Source organism: Macrobrachium rosenbergii, chromosome 29 (genome assembly GCF_040412425.1).
Source record: "Macrobrachium rosenbergii isolate ZJJX-2024 chromosome 29, ASM4041242v1, whole genome shotgun sequence".
Classification (NCBI taxonomy): domain Eukaryota; kingdom Metazoa; phylum Arthropoda; class Malacostraca; order Decapoda; family Palaemonidae; genus Macrobrachium; species Macrobrachium rosenbergii.
The window spans coordinates 17384799-17409789 of record NC_089769.1 but is presented as its reverse complement, the minus strand read 5'-3'; the positions used below and the strand labels follow the sequence as shown (position 1 = coordinate 17409789).

The window sequence follows — 24991 nt, the reverse complement described above, 5'->3', positions numbered from 1 at the left end:
GCTGTTGGATTTGTAATAATAATTATCATTGTAGTAATAATAGTGATTATTATCATTATTATTATTATTATTATTGGTTTTCCTATTATTATTATTATTATTATTATTATTATTATTATTATTATTATTATTATTATTATTATTATTATTATTACTGAAACAACAACAAGGATAAAAATAAAAAAAATAATTATTACCAGTATTTAAGACCTAATCAGGTCAACGCTACCAATATTTATTATTAATATTTTTAGTTCTATACAACATTCGCAATACCAACAGGGCTTGCGATTTACATTCAAGATAAAAAAATCGTTGGCTTTCTCTGTCTCTTTCTCTTAAAGACTCGCAGGATTTTGCAGATTTATAAAAAATGGTTTATCTACCAGCATTTTTCCTCTAATACAGGCAGCTCTTCAAGCATACACGCAAAACTCATGAAATATGTACTTCCTGTGCCTTTCTGAAGGAACTGTACAAAATATAGAAAATGCTCCTATTAAAATTGACAAAGGTTAGGTGGTCTTACCCTTTTATTTGTATTTTCTCAGTATATAAAAGATTCTCAGCTGGAATAATGTATAACCATCCGATAATTTACATTTTGCTAGCTGCTCTATTCAGTGCGTTTATAATTCACCAGTTTCTTCCAGACTCCCTATTCTTAGTTCACTTGATACACCATTAATAAAAAACAGGCTAAAGGACGCAGCTGACCCTGGCAATTGTCGCCCGATTGCAATCACTACAATTGCGTCGAAGATACAAGTCCGTTCTTCTAGTGAGACTTCTCCCCCTTTCTACACGCTACTGACAACCAGTGCGGCTTTAAAGCAAACCACTCAACCGACACCTGCATCTACATCCTGAAAGAATTGCTGAACTATTGCCTATCATCAGCCTCTCCTGTTTTCCTATGTTTTGTAGATGTGAGAAAAGCATTTGACAGATTAAACTACCTGAAGCTCTTCCTGAAGCTGCCCAAACGAGGCACACCTCTATATCTAATTGGCATCTTATGTTGTTGGTTCTCCACACAGCAATTCTGTGTCAAATGGGATAACGTATTGTCGCACACCTTCGGCTCCCTATACGGGCTCCGGCAAGGGGGCATTCTCTCTCCATACCTGTTTAACACGTACACAGATGCCCCGAATGTCAAACTGAACACACTCCCAGTCGGATGCACTATCAACGTAACAACAATAAACCACCTCTGTTACGCCGACGACATGGTTCTGATTTCCCCTCAGTGCAAGGTCTCCAGCGACTCATCGACACTTGCCGCCAATGTGCAGAGGAATTTGATATCCTATACAACGAAACCAAGACCCAGTGTATGTCGCTGCCCCCGAGATCGCTTAAGCATATTGCAGAACCACAAACTTTCCTCGGAAATCATCGTCTGGAATTCGTGCATGAATTTCCGTATTTGGGCCACATTATCACGGATGACCTACGAGATACGGCAGACATAGAACAGAGGCGTCGTAAACTGCGTGCAACTGGCAACATGATCGCAAGGAGGTTTGCCCTCTGTCACCGAGACACGAAACTGCTGCTCTTCCACTCGTACTGCTACAGTATATATGGGCGCTCCCCTTGGACGAACTATACCCAAGAGACCATGAGACGTATCACTGTTGTTCATTATGAGGTTCTGAGACGCCTCACATACACTCCTCGCTATCACTCCGCCACGCAGATGTTCATAGAAAACCGCCTGGGTAATTTATAAATCACTGTTAGGCGAACAATGTCCAGTCTGATCACCTGACTGAGAAACAGCAGCAATTCGCTCATACAAAGCGTCCTAAGCAGTGAGGCAAGAAGATCTAAACTGTGGGAAATGACTTATTCTCTATTTTTGCAATTGTGAAGTGTCACCTTCAGAATCTGTCATTATTATTATTATTATTGGTATATTTTATTATTACTGTGATTAATATCATTGTAGAGTTTTGCTATTTTCAATTTTCGTATTTAGCCTTCTGGACCTGACTTCTGTAACCACCTAAGGTCCCCAGCTGGAAATTAATCGTATGCAATCTGTTTTTTAATTGTCATCATTTCATATGTTTTTTACTACTATTCTCAATATTACTACTGTCATTGTCATTATTATGAATATTATTTTTTATACTTCTTCAGCAACCGTGTGGATATTGCCGATTTATTATTTTTTATCATGTTATTTCATGTATCTAGATTGTGTATGTTATTGTCTCTACTTTGTATATTCCATGTATATGGCCTTGAGCTGAAATAAAATCTATTATTATTATTATAAAGAAAGCCACAAAGAGCTTTTGTTGTCAAAAACGACAGCCGCGGCATATTCTGGCTGTAATAAGGTCACGAAAAACCTTCGCTAATGAAACCTCTGATAAGCCTCTTATTGAAAAAAGGAAAATCAGAAAACCTTCATATGTAATACTAAAAGTCTCCGGGAGCCTTTATCAAAATAGGATAAAAAAATAAACTCTTGGTCAAGAAGGTCCTGTAAAAGAAACAAGTATCTACTTAAGATGCCCTTTCAATTTAAGAAGAAAACCTGAACAAGACTGACATTAGATTGAGTCTATAAGAGTTCTTCACGTTCATTTTGGCGCTGCCTTTGGCTTGGCTAATAATAAAACTTTTATACAAGATATGGGTTTATGGGATACTACTTTTTATGTAGCTCTTTCATTGATGTACATCACTAATACTGAATTAATCAATATCGACTCCAAGCCAAATGTCTGCTGAGCATAAAAGACATTTCATGCATTGTTCGAAAGGGTTTCTCCATCTATACCAATACTGGAATACTGCTTTGAATTGAACTGAATATAGAATTTAGGCCTAAGGCCAAGCACTGGGACCTATGAGGCCATTCAGCGCTGAAACGAAAACTGACAGTAAAAGGTTTGAAAGGCGTACCAGGAGGAAAATCCCGCAGTTGCACTATGAATCAATTGTTAGGAGGGTGGAAAGTAAGATGGAAGAAAGAGAATATGAAAGGAGGTACAGTAAAAGGAACGAAAGGGGTTGCAACTAGGGGCCGAAGGCACGCTGCACAGAACCTTAAGTAATGCCTACAGTGCACCGCATGAGGTGCACTGGCCGCACTAACATCCCCCCCTCCCACGGGAAGAATGCTGTTTTCCTGTCTGGCTGTCAGGAAATTTCCGGTATCTTTATCTCTCAGACAATACTGTTCGACCTGGCGGTTTCCTTTTGCCACACAAAGGTAATGATAATCTACAGTGGCCTCCTTTTATAATCCCCATTTCAACAGGGAACTTCCATTAGCGCCTTTGGAGTGGGCCTCAAGAGTTGTTGCCCGTTACTCGCATCAGCATCACCACTCTGGGACTCTGGGTCTGATCTGTTGGCTCTCCCAGTTCTGCTGGTGGGTTTCACGCACTTTCGCTTTTGCAGGCTGCAATACGGCCAAGTGGCAGAAGTCTTTCGTTTCTCTTAACGTAAAATTATGGAATGGTCACTGCTGTATTATTAATTGCAATAATGACAAGGTTCAAACAGGCTGCCCTACTAATTCAAAGTGCTATGCACCGATGCCTTAGTTTTTCTGATTTGTACAGCACTTTTTTTTACGAATTTATATTTTCTTCTTTTTATCTACTCCTTTCTTTTCTCTCTGTTATTGTTTTATTTTTACACAAAGCCATTTTATAGAACTGTATTCAGTGGGAGCTTAACAAGTCAATGGCATTTGAGGTTACTCCACAGACCACTAACTTGCTGAACAAAATTCCACCGGATGAAAAGAAAAAGAGATAAAAGAGAACCACAAGACGTTTTGTAAATACGAAGAAAATAACAAATCAACCTAAAAAAATTCAAACAATAAAACGTCCATTGCCATTCTGGGTATCTCAAGCTACTAGATCTTAAGATTGAATACTTTAAACTTCTTCTCACAAATCAAATTTGGTATTTGGGCCTCGGGACAAAATGGCCAGAAACCAAAAACTGGCGTCAGAATTTCTCTGTTCAAGAGCTGATCTCATGAAAACATAGCAATGACTTCTTTGCCAGTTTTCCTCGAGGGCCAACCCGCATATGGAGAAAAGATTCTTGGTCAAATAATAGCACTCCAAAATATGACAGCCGTTCAAGGAAAGAGACTCATCTGTCATTCAAAGGAAACTGCTTTTACCAAGAAGGCCAAAGGCCCCCACTTAATAGTCCTCTGCTTTAAGACATAGTGCATTGCTATTACAAACCACTGGCACTTCCTAGCGTTAGCAATATGAAGCACCATTTGCAACCACAGCGGTAGTTGTACCAGCTGCAAATGACTGCTACTGTGATGGTGGAAACCAAGGCTCCTGAATGGAAATGAAGTGCGGACGGTGAATGCAGCTGAAGGAAAAGGGACGAAGTTGCTCAAACGAAAATATTGAAAGGGTAAAAAATGTAAAACCGCAGCAAGTTGCGGTAAAAAGGTTATCACAGGAGAAGAACTGATCGGCGTTGTGAGGTGATGTGACTACGTGGGGAGAATGAGGAAGATACTGAAGGATGATAGACTAGTGAAAAGACAGAATAATTCATAAAAGGGAGACCCAGAAAGGGCTGGTTAGACAGAATGTAAGAGGTGTTCAAGTAGAAGGGCTCCAGTAACCAGAGAGCACAGGAATGCTTGCAAGGTAGCGGTCTGTCGTGGAGTAAGTGTAAGCAGGGGGGCTGACATGATACTGGTGAGACTTCTGTGTAGGTAATAGGTACATAAAGTGGCTGAAGCTTTGGAAGCCTTCTGCCAAAGGGGTTTGATCCCTGATTCGGTATTTATGGAACAGAAATGGCCGTAAGTGGAGTCTTGTTTTTCTCTGCAGCCAGCCTCTATTACTGAAATAGTTTATGGTTAAGAATTAAGAATGTATAAATGTCTATTTAGGCAGAGAAAAGTAAATTGAAGGAAACTACAAAGGCAGAGAAAAGTAAATTGAAGGAACTACAATATATTTTGGAGAAAAATATGGAAATGAGAAACTGCGTAGTAATTTTTACTAAAAATAAAAGATTGTAAACACCAACACAAATTATGTCTACTTAAAGAAATAACCTCAGAAATTATTAATGACAATAGCAGTCAAAAGCACATTTCACATAACTCAAAATCAAATCCAAACCTGCCCCGGGCAAAAAAAAAAAAAAAAAAAAAAAAAAGACTCGTAAATAACCTGTATCAAACCGCCAGAAGTCGTTCCGCTCCTGGAGGTCAGTCATGCCGCCGTACACCCACATCTGATTGTCGTGCAGGACGGCCGAATGGGCGTGACGGGCGGCGGGCTGCTCCCCTCTGGAGGAGAGCTGCGTCCAGGTTTCGTCCTCTGTGGAGATTAATAATGTTATTTATATACACACCTAACAAGAACTGGGAATCATATCATCAATCATGATGATAATCATAGTTTTAATTGAATCACTGAAAAACAGAATGAAATATTAAGAATTCATCAACCTTGATGCTAATCATAATTATTCAATTATAACAATGAAACAACAAAAGGAAATAATATTAACAATTTATCAGTCATGATGATAAGCATATAAGTTTTAACTAAATCACTGTAAAGCACAAAGAAATAATATTAAGAATCCATCACTCATGATGATTGTTTTAATCAAATAACTGAAAAACAAAGTGAAATAATATTAAGAAATCATCAATCAAGAATGAAATAACAATAATTCATCAATCACGATGATAAACACAATGGTCTAATTAAATCACCGTATAGCAGAATTAAATAATATCAAGAATTCATCAATCATGAAGATAATCACAGTGGTCTGATTAAATCACTTGAAAAGCACAATGAAAGACTTCATCAACCACGATGAAAATCAATAGATATAATTCAGTCACTGGAATAAATCAGAATGAAATCATATAAAAAATTCATCAGTCATGATGATAATCCTGACGGTTTAATTAAATTACTGAAAAACAGAGTGAAATAACATTAAGAATTCATCAATTATGATGATAATTACAGCGATCCAATTAAATCACTTGAAAAATCAGAATGAAATCATATGAAGAACTCATCAGTCATGATGATAATCAATACTTTTCATGAAATCATTTAAAAAACCAGAATGAAATAATACTAAGAATCCATCAATATAATGACAATCATCATGGTTTAATTAAATCACTGGATAAACCAGAATGAAATAATACTGAGAAGTTATCAATCATGACGATAATCAATAGGTTGAATAAAATCAATGAAAAACAGAACGAAATGTTAATAACGCTACCAAAAGCGACTCTGGACAGGTTCATTCCCGAATAAAAGGAATACCTCCGTCATGGTATTTGAGCCCGAAACACGAAATCCCGCCAAAAGCAGATTAATTGGAGACGGCACGTCCCGTGAGAATTGTACTGCTGATTGCGAGTCCCGGGCACGTCGCTTTCTCTGTTTGTTTATTTGATTATTATTATTATTCTTGTTTTCTTTTTCTTCTCTTTATTCCATAGTTTACTTGGATTTATTATACTTCTCTTTTTTTCAATACATAGGGTAATCTATTGCAAGAAAGCTTTTTCAGCAAGTTACTGATACCTCTCGGTTGCTGAACTTAAAAGTTGTTGAAATAATAATAATAAAGTGTAATAATAATAATAATAATAATTTATCCGTCTTATCATCACATGTACAAATCCACTTCACTCTCTATCAAAACTTTTACGATTTAAATGCTGCAGTGCAATTTTTAAATAATCTAAAAAATGCTATTAATAATCTCCGACAGACCCGTCTGTGGTAGGGGCTATACAAAGCAGGCCACCGCCACCCCCTACTTATCTTGTACACTTCCGAGCTACCTCAGACACCCTTCTACACACACACACATTCTCTCCTTCCCCTCCCCCACCACCCCAACTCACACACCACCCAACTCCATTCCTATAACGTAAGTCCCTTCTTTTATCCCACTTCATATGCATTTACTACTTCACAGATATTGCGGTTGGGTTTCCTACTGTTTCGTTTCTTTATATGATGAAATCTCTTTCGAAATATTTGCAGTTCGTGGGTGCTCTCAGGTTAACTTTAGCCTTGGTGACCATATAAACGTTATCCCCAAACCTGTGTCTGTGTCATATAATCTGTATCACGGCCTTAGGCTTTACTTACCTTGCCTGTCGATACGCTCAAGCGCTCAAGCACTCTTTCTACTCTTTTATTATTTTGGGGGTTTTGTTTAACTACTCATTTATTCTAATTTTCAATTTTCATCGACTATTCTTTGTTCTCAATTATATGTGTTTTATTCTTTGATCAATTCGTTCCAGTTGTTTCATTCGGGTAAATTCACGGCCTAACATTAGTTCCTCGTTGGACGAGTCGGTAGAGTTCTTGGCTGGCACTCTGCTAGGCCCGCGTTCGATTCTCCGACCGGCCATGAAGAACTAGAGGAATTTATTTCTGCTGATAGAAATTCATTTCTCGGTATAATTTGGTTCGGATTCCACAATAAGCTGTAGGTCCCGTTGCTCGGTGACCAATTGGTTCTTAGCCAAGTAAAATAAGTCTAATCCTTCGGGCCAGCCCTAGAGAGCTGTTAATCAGCTCAGTGGTCTGGTTAAACTAAGGTATACTTATGGCCTAACATTTGGTTTCGGAAAGACTTTATCTCCACAGATACAATCACTATTGTCGTCTGCAGCTGCTGTGAGACGCAAAGGGCCTCTGTGAAATTCCTCCATTCAAGTCTTTCATGTGCTTTATCTTTCACGAATCTCCAGACTTGCGTCTCATATATCTCATCCGCATGGCCTGCGTCTCCAACTCTTCTAGAGGACACAGGGGTTCAACTGACGTCACTTTTATCCTCCTGGGGGTTGTGTAACGGACATGACCAAGCCATCTCCACCTACTCTTTATGGTTATCTCACATGCGTCTAGGCCTTCGTAATTTCCCCTACGGTATCGTTTCTCGCTATCCTTGCATGATGATTCCTAATGTTCCTTTTTTTAGTTTTCTGTGAAAGAAAACTATTGTGCCGGCTTCGTCTGTCCGTCCACACTTTCCCTGTCCGCCCTCAGATCTTAAAAACTACTGAGGCTAGGAGGCTGCAAATTGGTATGTTGATCATCCACCCTCCACTCATCAAACATACCAAATTGCGGCCCTTTAGCCTTTGTAGTTTTTATTTTATTCAAGGTTAAAGTTAGCCAAAATCGTACTTCTGGCAACCATATAGGATAGGTCACCACAGAGCCGTGGTTAAAGTTTCACGGGCTGCGGCTCATACAGCATTATACCGAGACCACCGGAAGATAGATCTATTTTCGGTGGCCTTGACTGTACGCTGTAACGGCTGTACAGAAAACTCGATTGAGCCGAAGACACTTCGGCGCATTTTTTACTTGTTTACATAGTTTCACTACCATACTATTATTTCTGTCTGTACTGCAAAACTAGGCTAATACACAAACTTACGTTTGCCATTTCAGTGTCTCCGATTTTCAAACACAGCCTGCCTATTGTTTGATGTGCCCTTTTTTTATCCTGTCACTGAATTCCAACACAAGAGAACCTGTACTGGATATCATTGTTCCTAGGTAACTGAAGGATTCAACCTCATTAATTCTCTCTCCATCTAGTGTTATTTCACCCCTTTGTGCATAAGCTGTCCTCATTACTTCTGTTTTCCTTAGATTTACACCGAATCCCCGTTTCTCTGGATAGGTGATACCTTCTATTAAGCAAACAACGTAAACACTGCCTTCAGTTTCCGACCACATTTCCACTATAAGATCCAAGAGAAGACCAAACAGCAAAGGTGAAGTAACACTGATTATAACACCGCATTATTCACTTCAGATTCACTTGTCAAGGTTCCATCGATACGATCGTTGTGTCGTCTTCATTCATAGATAGCGTTAATTAGCTTTAAATATTCAACGGGAATAACTCAGTAACGCAAGGACTTCCGTAATATCGGTCTCTTATTACTGTAAAACGCCCCTTGTAATCAAGAAAGGCCATCAGACAGGGGGTTTGAACATTCCATACACTGCTGCTTAATGTCTGAACATAAATATGATTTGGGCAACTCCAGTCTTTTTCTAAAACCAGCTTGTTTACCTCTTAAGCATAATGAGATTAAGTAAACGAATATTTTCAGAACAACCAACGTAAGGACAATGGCTTTATAGTCACCAAATTCAGTCAGGTCACTTTTCTATGGAACCTTTGATATGACTTCTAATTTTCACTCCACAGGCTTTACTTCATTCCATATCCTACAAAACAGTCTAGATAGTATATGGGGAGTCATCTCGTTTCCAGCTAAAATTATCTCTGCTTTCCATCTTCTAAGTTCCTTAATTACTGGTTGCCCTTCCAAGAACCGTGAATTCATTCATTGATACATTCGGGTCTTCAGCTTGGTATACCAGTCGGGCTACGTTACTCTGATCCCTTATTAATGACAAATAATATTAATAGTATCTTTTATTCAAGACCTCAAATTATAGTAGTCGATTATATTACTTTCCTTGGCTGCATTTCTGTGTGTGTGTGTGTGTGTGTGTGTGTGTGTGTGTGTGTGTGTGTGTGTGTGTGTGTGTGTGTGTGTCCCTCCCCTCCCCCTTCCCCTTCCCAAATGAAGACGACTTCAAAGGATCCTGGAGTAGTGAAGACGTCTTATAAATATAGCTTGCTTGACCTTTAGAATCTATGAAGTGGTTAATTAACCTCATGTGGTAACTATGAACCACCTGCAATGTGAGGATCACACTAAATACTACTCCTGTTATACAGCTTCAATATTAATTAGATCAGAACTTTAACAAGAAACTACTTACAAATGAATTTTATATGAGAGAAGGGTGATCTTATACCAGTAAGAGCTATTGCCTTTTTGGGAATCCTGAGAGAGAGAGAGAGAGAGAGAGAGAGAGAGAGAGAGAGAGAGAGAGAGAGAGAGAGAGAGAGAGAGAGAGAGAGAGAGAGGTGATCTTATACCAGTAAGAACTATTGCCTTTTGGGAATCCTGAGAGAGAGAGAATTATTCCGTATGAACTCATTAATTCTGTTCCTAATAAAGTACGTCTTATTAAACATTAACATTTGAACAATGAAATTTGTCTTTTTATTATCACAATCTTTGCACTAACGTATTTTGAAATTTCATTTCGCTTTGCTATAAAAGTTAGCTGCGTCTTCAGGCAAAGATCAGTATCATCTTTAGTAGGCAAATCCCAAAGAAGCAGCCTTGGGGAGTACCCATCGAGGATTTAACCAGCTCAGATTCATGAAATCTGCTGGAAGAAAAACCCCAAACACGCCAAACACTTGCTCGCAGCATTTTGAGATGCACTCCAAAAGACAATAAAATACCGAGAAGATTTTAATCCCTCTATTAACTGAGCGAGCCGCTGTCCTCCCTTAAGATGAAGGGCCCAGTTGAAGAGTAGCAGCCACGTTTAAACAATGTGTCCTTCAACTGCCCTCCTGCCCCGCGCAGCGTAGCGCGAGCCTGTCGCTAATAAAATAATAATAGCACTTCCGTAGTCATTCTGTCAACTACGCACTTGTCAGCAATATCCTTGGCTTATCCTAAAAAAAAATCAAGGGCAAAGTGCGTATTTTTTGCCCTTTTACCAATGCTAGTAGCATATAAACAAATGACCGTTTGGAAAACCGTATAACTTCTACCCAAAATTCACAAAATCAACGCAAGGTATACTGGCAAAAAATTAATACAACTCGTTTAATTGTTTTGCCAAATTTCATATTTTTTCCTAGTTTCGAAGTTGCTTTAACTGTGCTTTGAAAAATAACCAACAGTTCAGTAAGTTGATGGAAAATTTAGCATTTTTGGCCTTCCCAATTAACTCTCTCTCTCTCTCTCTCTCTCTCTCTCTCTCTCTCTCTCTCTCTCTCTCTCTCTCTCTCTCTCTCTCGCTGCCTGTTCAAATGAGGCATTTTTACAATTCGTCTTTTCTTTACGCTTTCGACTCTTTTGGAGGAAGTGGCACAGGGGGCGCTTTGGAATTTTCGTTACGCTTCCATGGCCCCTTTACTTCGAACCCTGGCACCATACCTTCGAACCCGTCTATGACAATCGAGGTTTAAGTTACGAAAATATAAGAATAATGCTAGCGACAACCGAAACCTTTTAACATTAATGGCACTGCAACTGAATATGTAAATGCAATCAAGTGCTTGGGTTTCACCCTCACCTCTAATAACAATGATGACAATCATGTTGCAGAGTTGCGAAGGGTTTTGTGCGTTAGGGAAAATATGTTCCTAGAAAATTTCTCTAAGTTGATGTGAAATGCCTTCTTTTCAGGAGCTTTTGCATCCTACTTATTATGTTTGTCACTTGTTTTTAAAGTAAAGATGACATACACTGCCAAACGAAGAGTGGAATATAGAATTTAGGTCCAAAGGCCAAGCACTGGGACCTATGAGGTCATTCAGCGCTGAAGGGGAAATTGAGAGTGCAAGGTTTGAAAGGTGTAACAGGAGGAAAACCTCGCAGTTGCAATATGAAACAATTGTTAGAAGAGGGTGGAAAGTAAGACGGAAAAAAGAGAATATGAACGGAGGTACAGTAAAAGGAATGAAAGGGGTGTAGCTAGGGGCCGAAGGGACGCTGCAAGGAACTTAGAGTGATGCCTACAGTCCACCTTGTGAGGTGTACTGATGGCAGTACCCCCTACGGGACAAACGAAGTGTGTTTTAATAATAGTATTGAAAAGTTATTTAACTTGGCATTGCGATTTAGCATTTCCCAATTTTGTGTTCAGATCGGTACACCAACATTAAATGAGATAAGGCTCAAAGCAGTGGAACGTGTATTAAATAGATTCATGGCATCAAGTAAGAATATTGTGAAAAACACTGTAATCACGCTCATGACTAGTGATAACTTTATTTTTTGAAATATGGAAGGATTTAGCGTATGCTTAATGTCTTTATATATGTATTTTTATCTTGCACCTGAATTTTTATCTACTTTCAATGGGACTTAGAATTTTTGTATTTTGCTGTATGTATTTTACGCGAAATAAAGCATTTATTATTATTATTATTATTATTATTATTATTATTATTATTATTATTATTATTATTATTATTTAATGCTTCATTTTGTATAAAATACACAAGATTGAATTTCATACACATATCAAAATACAAAAATACTAAAATCTCATTGAAAGTAGATAAAAACACCGGTGTAATAATAATAATAATAATAATAATAATAATCATAATAATAATAATAATATTATTATTATTATTATTATTATTATTATTATTATTATTATTATTCCTCATCCCATAATGCGGCGGCATGAAAGTTGCTTTCCTTTCCAGCTATGCAGCCAAGCGGCCCCCCTTCACCTGGGCACAGACTACAACTTTCAGGGGCCTCTCGCATGCCTTAGTCCAGGTATGCGACAGGTATGTGACCAGACTCATTAGGAGGGGTAATTGAATATTGATTAAATCTCTTTCCCATAAGATCCAAAGTGTGCGAAGCATCCCGGTTTGCGGAAACCAATTACCGTTTCAAACGTGCTTGCCGTAACTTTAAAATAATTCTTTTTAATAAAACTGACAAACCGTACGAAAGGGTGCCCCATGCTTGTTATCTTTGTTAATGCTAAATGCTGATGATCTCGCAGTTATAATGGACAAGCCTACAATGAAAATGACGACAATAGAATCGAAAAAAAGACATAACTTTAAAATAATTCTTTTTAATAAAACTGACAAATCGTACGGAAGGGTGCCATGCTTGTTATCTTTGTTAATGCTAATGATTTCGCAGTTATAATGAACAAGCCTACAATGAAAATGACAGTAATAGAATCGAAAAAAAGACATAACTGAGTCCATATAATAAGTAATAAATAATATTTAATATGACAAATAATATTTAATATATTATTTAGTAAAAGAGTGAACTTTGAAACTAGAGAGCACGATCCCACTATGTAAGCCCATACTGCAGAGGTAAAAATACTTAGTATTTTTGGAGGAAGATCCAGGTAGATAAAAAGGCAAGCGTTTGTATATATTGTATGTGTGCAGAGATACTGGATGATATACGCTTCAGCTGATAAAATGGAAGTTGTTTGCACGGGGGGGGAGTTAATCTTTCATTCAGAATTTAGTCAATCCCTATCAGGGAAATTGGTGAAAAAAATATATGTGTCTGTATATATATAAATATCTGTCTCTCTCTCTCTCTATCTTTCTATATATATATATATATATATATATATATATATATATATATATATATATATATATATATATATATATATATATATATACATACAGTCATATGCTTGTGGATAGTATGAATGACGATCTTCACTTGCTATATAAACCAGTTTTACTAATACTGAGCAATAGAGCCTAAAGAAAATAATGATATCCAGTGTTACTAGTATTAAGGTTTTACTGTTATCTAATACTAAATACAGATGGCTTTCGCATCATCATCACCGTTTTCATCCCAATCATCATCGCTTTTATCCCATTCATCATCATTTCCCGAATAACCCTCTGAAAAGTAAGTATACCTTAGTTTAAACAGACCACTGAGCTGATTAATATCTCTCCTAGTGCTGGCCCGAAGGATTAGATTTATTTTACGTGGCTAAGAACCAATTGGTTATCTAGCAACGGGACCTACAGCTTATTGTGGAATCCCAACCACATTATAACGAGAAATGAACTTCTATCACCCGAAATAAATCCCTCTAATTCTTCATTGGCCGGTCGGATAATCGAACGCGGGACCAGCATAGTGCTAGCAGAGAACGATACCCATCCGTCCAATGAGAACCCGAAAAACCCTCTGGACCTACTTAGATTAAAACTCCACAGTTCGGCGGAGGACCCCCTCAGATCTTGATATCCACCGTAGATGATCATGGACTCCCCCGCGATCACAGCCGTGTGGGCCCTCCTGCCCGTGGGGCCCGCCGCCCCCGCGCCTCCTGAACGCCCTCCGCTGCTGCCGCCTCGGTGGCTCCCGTAACCAGCAGGTGAGCCGGAAGGGACCCCTCCTCCGCCACCAATCGAAGGAGGACCTCGGCCTCCCCCTGCCCAACGCCATTTCCGCCAGGCACGCGTCTGAAAGGAAGATCAAATAAGTAAACGATCATATATATATTATATATATAAATATAATCACTCTTACACGTGATTTTGTATACCAAACACCATATATATATAAATATATATATATATATATATATATATATATATATATATATATATATATATATATATATATATATATATATATATATATAAATGGACGGGAGCTTGTATGTCAGGGTGCTCGACAACACCATTTGTCTTCTAAAAGATGTACTGTGAAGGCAAGGATGTTTGTTCAAAGGATACAGTATATATATATATATTATATATATATATATATATATATATATATATATATATACATATATATATATATATGATATATATAAGCTCCCGTATATTTATATATCTATATATATATATATCTCCGGTACATATAATATGCTGTATCCCTTGAGCACATCCTTGTCTTCCAGATGTAGCATCACTTTTCAGTCACACGTCGAGCACCCTGACATACAAGCTCCCGTTCATTTATATCTCTAAACGCAGTCAACAATCGACCTAGCATCTTCTAACCCTTTTGTTGTTTCAGTAAAAGCCAAAAACCTATCCTTTCTCTTTACAAACACATCCAACATCCCGTCTTCTACTTTTCAAAACTAAAATCTATCTCTCTTTCCGTATCTATCCTTCATCCCGTTTTTTCTTACAAATAATTTTCCATGATACAGCTTCCTTCTACACATCAGCTTTCTCTCTCTGAATCTATTCAATATTCATATTTTTCTTTCTAAACAATTATATGTTTTTTCTTAGAACACGGCAGTTCTTTACCTGTCATGATACTAACAAAATAGCAAAATATTAATTAACTTAACAAAACCTGGCGTGAAGCACCCTAAATAATTTATTTATCTTTATCACTATAGACCTCACAAAGTTCATGACGGGCATGAAAATAAGCTGACTAGTACACTGCTACAACTGCTGTAAAATTAGATTGTTTAGCATAATGTATTAGCTAACAATAAAACAAAATGATGGGCAAAAATACAGTTGGTCTGAAAGGCAGACTCACTGGTCTTATCATGACTATGATTGGTTTGGAAGCCATAAGACAGCAATTATACTCTGTGCAGAAGCAGATCTGCAGGAAACTCCAACTGGTGCAAAAGTAGGCTAACTGGCCACCAGTCATGACTGGAGGAAAAATGGACAATTGGTAGGCCACTGTAATTGGCCGGTCAACTGGCCATAATTACCATTGCTAAAGAAGATGCATGACAGGTGCGCCTTACTGGCTGTTCTGTGAGCAAGAGCCCGTGCTGGCACAAAGCCAGCTAAATCAAAAACAACAACAACAGAAGCTAAATCAGGCTGATTGGCAGACCATCAAGACGGTTATACAAGCAGCCAACCTGCTTACTGCCTTGACCAGCATGAAATCAGGATGAACAGCAGATCATCACAGCTGGCTTAAAAAAAAAAAAAAGAAAACAACCAGCCGCCAGTCATGACTAGTTTGAGAACAAGCTGATCATTATGACTGGCGTGAACGCAGCCTACTAGAAGACCATTAGGAATGGCATAAAAGCAGCTGAACTGTGGCCGGAACAATGGAAATGACAACCGAACAACTGGCATAATGTCACAACTGGGATAAAAATAGCAACCCTTCATTTCTTAAGCAGCCTTCAAGGTCTTCCAGACGTCTGAAAGCCAAATCCTTGCAACAGATCAGTTGGTTTCGTCAGCTCATCATGTTTTGCACCGCCAGGAAACAATTAAGTCACTCAATCAATCGGTCACTCTTGAAAGGAACCCCTCACAAAAATGTACCTCGTTAAGATTAAAGGGAAAGTGGCTAAAGGTTCAACGTTTACCAAAAGAATTCGTTCGGTTTTTTCTTCTCCTCTCGACTGTAATTGGTCTGTTTCTCGATCTAGCTTCTGGCAGAAAAAGGAAAAAATGCTCATTATCCATTTCGACTTTTGTCAAAAACTTCTGGTTATTTTCCAGTTTTTCTTTCCCAAAACGTGCCGTTTATTTTCTCCCTTTTTCTAAAATAACAACCCTGCTTTTTGCTCTCTGCTCGCTTCACCGTTTTTCAAAGGTTGCTCTTCACATTTCCTTTCTATCTTTTTACAGAGTAAATGTTGATTCCCTTCTCTTTCCCAAAAGTTAGCCCTCATATTTTTTTAATTTAGCTTTCCGAAAGAAGTCGCTCAGATTTTTACCTAAACGCAATCAAACTCCAAGTCTGAACAACGTCCTTATTCTAAATCGAATTTTATATAAAACTCAGGGATAAACAAAGCATTTATCTTTGCTAATAAAGGCGAAACTTTAACTTCATACAGATTCCCTGGGATAAAAACATATTATTGGTAGTGTTTGCATGCATCTGAAAGGGTCTGTATATATTTATTTTGACCTGGGATTTTACTGACGAATTCTTTCACACTTAAGTCAAGGGCCACTGCTGTTTTTAATTACAGCCATGTGATATTGCCATGATATTCTAGTCATAAACGAATATTATATGCTGCTATGGTTTATTTGTCTTGTACTTATGGTGCTAGACGTCAGGAATTTGATTATAAGTTTTCTGGCGACGAAACTGACTGATATCAACCAAACATTACACTAATGTGATAAATTGAAATACCAACGAGAATTAAAGACTAAGAACCAAAAAAATAGATATTTAGAAGGGCAGCATTTGGCATATATTTAAAAAATGCCAATGACATCATATACTACTTCTCCCAAGAACTGGCAAGAATGTAGCTGCCATTCTCGTCTTGTGCATAAGAAGTCCACTTCTAAGGTTCATAAGACTGGGCCATTCACTTAACAAATGGCCCATCTTCTAACTAGGCTGTCATCACAATGTGGCTGCCGTTCATGGATCATTACAAAGTCACATCGTTGGTGGGTCTGGGGTATCCGTAATTTTGATTATTATTATTCAGAAGATGAAACCTATTCATACGGAACAAGCCCACAGGGACCACTGATTTGAAATTCAAGCTTCCAAAGAATAGGTGTTCATTAGGAAGAAGTAAGAGAAGTAAAGGGAAATACACAAAGAAGAGATCCCACTTATTGAAAGAGAAAAATAAATTAATAAATATATAAAAATGTATTAAAATGCATTAGGGTAGTAATGCACTGCATCTTCGCTTGAACTTCTGAAGTTCCAATTGCACGACATCCTCTGGGCTCCCTCCCATCGTCTGGGTATGCTATACCCTCCTTGGAAGTAAATTCAGAATGTTACTTCTTTTATCACACAACTGCGCTGATACATTAGATACTTTTACATATTTGTACTTTGCTTTTTTTATCATATAACAAGTTTTAATACAGCTATTCATTCGTTAACTTACACGTCTTAATGGTATTATTATTTTTTAATCATGTTCTTGCGCTACTGGCACTAATTTTGAATCATAATTTTTTAATCACGTAATATTCAAGTTTGTTTTTAATGGTATACGAGAGTGTGCAAAAGTTTTTCACATTTATACAGGTTATCTGTGTGATGGGCGACAGTTGGATGATAACGAGTCGTTCATACTCATTAATCTTTTCATAAATACACCGATATTATTATTATTATTATTCACACGATCACGTTGAGCAATCTTCCATAAAATAACGCACAAATGTCAATAAAAAAAAAGTGCTACACACAGCACATAAAAACACACAAATACATTTTTTTTTCACCTTTTCATGAAGTCACCTGCGCTATTGACAAGAGCCTCATGTTTATTATAAGTCTCTGATTATTTTTTTTTTCATTTCCATGAATGTATCAAAGCTAAAGGTATTTCGAGTTCAAAGTTTCGACAAACGTTTTCGTTTCTTTATCTCGACTCCCTTGCTCCGGAATTTTCCTCCTGCTTCCCTTTTTCTCAACTTAGTCTCCAACCGCCCCGGAGGCTAAGGCCTAGCCTGCTTTTGCCTTTGGCTTTCTCACTCCCCTCTGGCCTGGGCTAGATAACGGCATTAGGTATCGTGTCTAATTAGACAGTCTGCTAATATTACCGACGTTTTTATATAACGAGTATTTTACCTTTCCCGAACATAATAGAATTTACATAAGGCTTCGGTTACTCTGTTTATATTCTGATGCACACAAGAAGTTTTTAAAAGATCTTTCTTCTTCTTTTCAGAATTTGCTGTCTAAAGAAGGCGGCGTTTGTTATACTCAAGAATAATGTCTTCCCCATCCATGAGTATGACAGGCAGCTTGCACAAGTTTGCTCTCGTGAGGATATGCTGATGATACAACTCTTGGCACACTGACGTTCGAGCAGCCTGCCAAGAAGGTGCGATCCTGACTCTTAGTCCTGTACTTTTTTCTATGAAATTTAGTAAAGAAATCAAAAGAACCTTCTACAACCATTAAAAAAAAAAAAAAAAAAAAAAAATAATAATAATAATAATAATAATAATAATAATAATAATAATAATAATCAAGAGGAAAGTATCACTCACTGATGTCATAATACCATGGGACATCAGAGTAGATGAGAAAGAAAGAGAAAAAATGGATAAGTATCACGACCTGAAAATAGAAATAAAGGATATGGGAAATGCCAGTGGAAATTGTACCCATAATCATTGGAACGCTAGGAATCTGGAAAAACTAGAAGCCGAAGTAGCTCCAGGACTCGTGCAGAAGTGTGTGCTACTATAGAAACAGCGCACATAGTGAGAACAGTGATGGACTCCTAAGGAGGCAGGATGCAACCCGGAACCCCACACTATAACAACGACCCAGTCGAATAAGATGATTGTGATAGACCCCAAAAAAAATAAAAAATAAATAAAAATAAAAAAATAATAATAATAATAAGGGGGAATCCTTCTCTGAGGGCAGTAGCATTGAAAATTACAGCTGTTTCCACGGCATTTAATTTATAGTCTTCTCTATTCTTCTTATTATCTTTTTTTTCATCGGCATGTAGCTGGTATATCAGGTTTCCTAAGGACATATAAAGATTTCTGTTGTCTTAGGTTTATTTCTTCTCTCACAGATGACTGCCCGAGCGCTGTCGACACGTTAGAGGAAATAAACCTAAGACAACAGAAATCTTTATATGTCCTTAGGAAACCTGATATACCAGCTACATGCTGATGAGAAAAAGATAAGATGAAGAACAGGGAAGACTCTGTCTAAATTAAATGCCGTGAAACAGTTATAATAATAATAATAATAATAATAATAGAAGAAGAAGAAGAAGAAGAAGAAATAATAAGGAAAATAAGAAGAAGAAGAAGAAGAAGAAGAAGAAGAAGAAGAAGAAGAAGAAGAGAACGACAGCAGCATCAGCTAACATAATTTTACAAAAAAATCTTTTCTGTTTGTAATGAGTTTCTTCTCTCTGAGTAGCAAACAAATCGGATCTGCAATGACCCTAAAACTGATAGGCCACCAAATCGGCAGCCAGAACCAAACCTAACCCACCTTAGATTAACTGCTTGATAGCATATGCTAATGTACAAACCTTTTGATTAAGACATGATGTGTATAAGAAATTAGGAAATAAAATACACTTCTAAATGTACTTTGGAGATACGAATTTACCCTTTACTTCCACAAGACAAAAACAGCAGTTGAGACAGAATGGATTCTACCTAAAATCAATTAATGAAGCAAACTTTTTTTCAATAAAGTAAGCATAATCAAACGGGATTTCCTACCAAAATAATTATAAGTATTTCAGGTAGAGTAACTTGAATGGCTCACGAAACACTGAGTGCATGAAACTAAAAATAACATTCTTAATATATTTTGTGGCAGTGTTACCCACGGTTTCCTCAATGTGAGGGGTGGCTTCATGTTAAAATATAAGAAAACAGTCTGCCAAATTCTTCCTATATCCTCAAAATGGTAATTTACCCCACTTAATTAATATAATATATATATATATATATATATATATATATATATATATATATATATTATATATATATATATATATATATATATATATATATATATATATATATATATATATATATATATATATATATATATATATATATACATACAATTCTCACAACTACTTCATTACACCTACAGTGTGGCTGGTATTCGCATGTCTTCCTATTAATTATTGTACATCTTTGTAAAAATCTATCATACACTTCTCTAACCTTCCTAATGCGAAGACTTCTAAATTTCGTGCTATTCAGCGACCTGTCCTTTGTATATCATTCTTTCTACATGTGCAAACCACTACAAACGTTCTCCTATAACTATTCAACGATGCTAACCTCCCTTGCCAACTTGTTACAGTATACGTACAATTGTTCATTAAATATATGACACACACGTCCCGTAAACAACAAGAAATCCTTGTACCTTAGGGTGGTATATCCACAGCGGGGTTTCGTTGGACATACAAAGTTCTCCCCCGAACACGAAGAGCTTGTCACCGGCCGCCATCATGGTGTGCTGTTGCAAAGATGGCGGTCGACATCCGGTGTCATCCCGTACTTCCCGCCACGTTCTGGTCACTGGAATATAAATAATGATTTTATGAGGTTTTATCAAGATATTCCGATTTTTATTCATTGACATTAAGTCATGTTTTCTAACCAAAATAGTAATCCTCTTACTGAAGGTCTAAATGCTAATTCATTGTATATATGCAATCTTATACATACATAATTGAAATGTTATCCTCATTCATTGTATAAACATACAATTTGAAAGCTAAGTATAAACATTCTAAAACAAATATTTAAATACTTTAAATACTTTAAATATTAAAATCCTGAATAAAATCCTGAATATCAATATCAGATGGGAGCTTTAAAACTACTCTAACAAAGCAGACACAAGTGTTCGAAGACTGCAAACTTCCACGAGGCAGAACACTCCACCCCAAAGAGAAAATGCTTAAATTTGGTTTCCAAATTCTACGGTAGTAGCGAGCAGGATTTCAGTTTCATAAGTTGTGTAACGTTTACAATACGGTAAATCCACTCGAAAAGGGTTTGTCCCAAATGGAGATTTTCCTTGCGTAATCCTCCTGACACGCAAACAAACAAACGGAAGTAAAGTATACCTTAGTTTAACAAGACCACTGAGCTGATTAACAGCTCTCCTAGGGCTGGCCCGAAGGATTAGACTTATTTTACGTGGCTAAGAACCAACTGGTTACCTAGCAACGGGACCTACAGCTTATTGTCGAATCCCAACCACATTACAACGAGAAATGAATTTCTATCACCAGAAATTAATTTCTCTAATTCTTCACTGGCTGGTCGGAGAATCGAACGCGGGCCAAGCAGAGTGCTGGTCGAGAACGATACCAACCCGTCCAGTGAGGAACGGAAGAACTGATAACACAACTTCCATGCCGGAAATAAATATTGAAATACAATTATTTCTATCGGGATTTTTCGAAGGTGACCGAAAGGCAAATATTATAACAATCTAAAGATAAATAAAAATCAATCACCAAAGAGAATCAATATTCAGGTTTTTTTAATCACGCCAAGGCAAGGTTGAAACGACAATGAGGTCAGATACTCAAACCCATTTAGCGAATGGATGAGGCTTAACAATAAAAACACCCTTTTTTGGATATTTCTACAAATTATGGTCTACTTCTCTTATTAGTATTATTATCATTATTATTCACCATATGTACTCATTCATAGGACAGAACCAAAAACTTGCCATTACTTTAAAACGGAAACCCGAATTTTCTGTCGGAAAACGTTAATAAATACAAGGATTACAGGAGAGGAAAACTATATATATTTATATATCTTTATATATATATATATATATTTATATGTATATGTATATATGTAAATATATATATACAGTATATATATATATATATATAATGCATATATATATATATGTATATATGTGTATACATATATATATTTATATATATATAAACAAATAATATGTATATATATAAACAAATAATCACAGGAGAAAGGCATGTCTGTATTGCGTGATTATAAAGATTAAAAAGCAAACTGAAAAACTAATTAATTGATTGATCTGAAGGAGGCCAAAAACATGTTACCTGTGAAGTTTTGGCATTGTTTGTGACATTTGATGTTATTTAGGGGAGAGAGACAGACAGAATCTGATGAGTTACGTAACTTTATGATGTCATCATTCATTTACAGAGAGAGAGAGAGAGAGAGAGAGAGAGAGAGAGAGAGAGAGAGAGAGAGAGAGAGAGAGAGAGAGAGAGAGACTTGAGCACAGAATATAATTTTAGTGTTCAGAGAAGCAGAGATTAATTTTATGAGTCATTAAGAGAAGAGAGAGATTTGTTTGTCATGTCAGATAACTTAATTTCACCCAAGAGAGAGAGAGAGAGAGAGAGAGAGAGAGAGAGAGAGAGAGAGAGAGAGAGAGAGAGAGAGAGAGAGAGTATAGTGCTTCTTGCAGCATATAATTTTTGAGTCATTAAGAGAAGAGAGAGAGATTTGTTTGTCATCAGATCTTAATTCACCAGAGAAGAGGAAGAGAGAAATATAGTGCCTTGTAGCATATAATTTTATGAGTCATTCGGAGAAGGTGGAGAGATATGTACGCCATGTCATAAGACATGATGTCAACCAGGAGGAAAAGAGAGAGAGAGAGAGAGAGAGAGAGAGAGAGAGAGAGAGAGAGAGAGAGAGAGAGATTGGTGTGCTACTTGCAGCATATAATTGAATGATGTCATTCAGAGAAGAGAAGAGAGAAATATATGCCTTGTAATATAAACTGATGTCAACCAGGAGAGAGAGAGAGAGAGAGAGAGAGAGAGAGAGAGAGAGAGAGAGAGAGAGAGAGAGAGAGAGAGAGAGAGAGAGAGAGAGAGTGCTACTTGCAGCATATAATTTTATGTGTCGTTCCGAGAGAAGTGGGAAATTACGTATGCCATGTTAGATAACTTGATGTCACCCAGGGGGAGAGAGAGAGAGAGAGAGAGAGAGAGAGAGAGAGAGAGAGAGTAATGTCCTTTTTGCAGCATATAATTTTATGAGTCATTCAGAGAAGAGGGAGAGAGATAATATACCCTATGCCATGTAATATAACCTGATGTCACCCAGGAGAGAGAGAGAGAGAGAGAGAGAGAGAGAGAGAGAGAGAGAGAGAGAGAGATTCTTACCCAGATCGTACACCCAGAAGTCCTTCAGCGGGAGGTTGCCATGACGTCCTCCCAGTAAGTAAACGTTCGGCTGATCCACACAGACTGCATGCTTATGCCGTGCCCCTGGCATCTCTCCTCCTCCCCCTCCCCCGATGCCCCCGACAACCGACGACCACATGGCGACGCCCTAGAAGGAGGAAGAAAGAGAAAATTGTTAAAAAAAAAATAGATCGAAAAATTTGCAAAAACACCGTAGCTGGCAACTCTGTGCCTAAAGGGAGTCGCATTATGAAATAACATTATGGAATACATTGACGAGAATTGTTTCAACTTAATTGTATGAAATTTAAGCGTCACAAAGACAAAATGCACTGTATAAAAAAAACTTCAATTGATTGATCCATTTAGTAATTAATATATTTATTTATTTACTTATTTATCTGTTTTTCTTTTAAACAAGTCACTAAAGAACAAGTTAGTTAAGAAGTCGTCCTGTGCAAGTATAATCAAGGTCACACATCAATACAATAATATGTACGGCAATTATTGGGAAATATTTTAAGGAATAAAATACTCTACATGCACACAGAGCTCTACTGACAATATCACATTTTTTCACATATCTAAAAATACGAATAACACAAGAAATCAGACCTCTTACCTTGTACTGACCAAAACACATAAAAGCTGCTATACTGAAACCCCGACTAAAATTAGCTTATATTAAAAATCTACATTATGTTAAAATCACCACAGTTGTTACCACTGTTATACAGTTGTAAGTGGCAATGATATTAGTATCAATAATATTTTTACTGTTACTGTTGTAATATAAACCAAAGCCACTGCAGTTTATTGCTGTTATGTATTGTGCATTGTTACGATTAGTATTATTTATGATAAAACTAATTTGTTCCTTATGTCCTGTGCGAATGTAAATTTCGTTGACATACGTACATATCTACACATACATACATACACCCCACACCCCACACATGAATGTGTGTATATATATATATATATATATATATATATATATATATATATATATATATATATATATATATATATATGTATGTATGTATGTGTGCGTGTGTGTGTGTAATGCAAAAGGTATGTATATTATACTTCGATAACAGTTTTTCTACTTTACTTATTTTAATGTTACAGCCGCACTAATGACAGGGATGGTTCCACTGCAATGACCGAACTCTTTGAGCACTCCTGTACTATGCATATTCTGTTCACCGAAGCTACTCTCTCACATGATAAGAGTGAGAGACCAGCGAACTAACCTCTCACGAGGCAAAATCCAAAATTTCAAATTCGGAGAGCAAATGGGGTTCAAGCAATCTTTTACAAATAGATGGATTTTGGATACGTATAATGAAGCCATGAATCATACGACTGCAATGAATACTAAGTCATTGCACAATAATCTCCGAGTTTGCTGTTAGAAGACAGCGCAGAATAATCTCCATTGGTTAGCTTTAGCGTTTGCTCGCCATTAATGACCAAAATTAGAATAAACAAAGAGAAAGGATGGAGGGGTTGCACCCGCCTATATGTAGGGGGAGGAAAACTAAAAAAAAAAATTGTGTACCGAAGAAGAGATAAGGGTGGGAAGTCCCATTTGCTAAATGGCATATATGCGACTCAGATTCGTTGGCATATTTTAACACGAAAAGTCTGAAAAGAAATGAAAAGAAATGAAATGAGAAAAATACGTAACTGAATTATAA

General features: G+C 37.0%; 1 protein-coding gene across 3 annotated transcripts in view; it reads right to left on the bottom strand.

The window, feature by feature from the left end:
• The window catches only part of LOC136854635 (uncharacterized), a 108626-nt gene that overhangs the window by 11185 nt on the left and 72450 nt on the right, over nucleotides 1-24991 (bottom strand). For all 3 annotated transcript variants that reach the window (XM_067131185.1, XM_067131186.1, XM_067131187.1), the window contains exons 2-5: nucleotides 23268-23436; nucleotides 20498-20652; nucleotides 13875-14142; nucleotides 5196-5345 (exon numbers count right to left, since the gene is read on the bottom strand). In XM_067131185.1, coding sequence (XP_066987286.1) covers nucleotides 5196-5345; nucleotides 13875-14142; nucleotides 20498-20652; nucleotides 23268-23436 — 742 coding nt within the window. The remainder of the gene's footprint in view (nucleotides 1-5195; nucleotides 5346-13874; nucleotides 14143-20497; nucleotides 20653-23267; nucleotides 23437-24991) is intronic.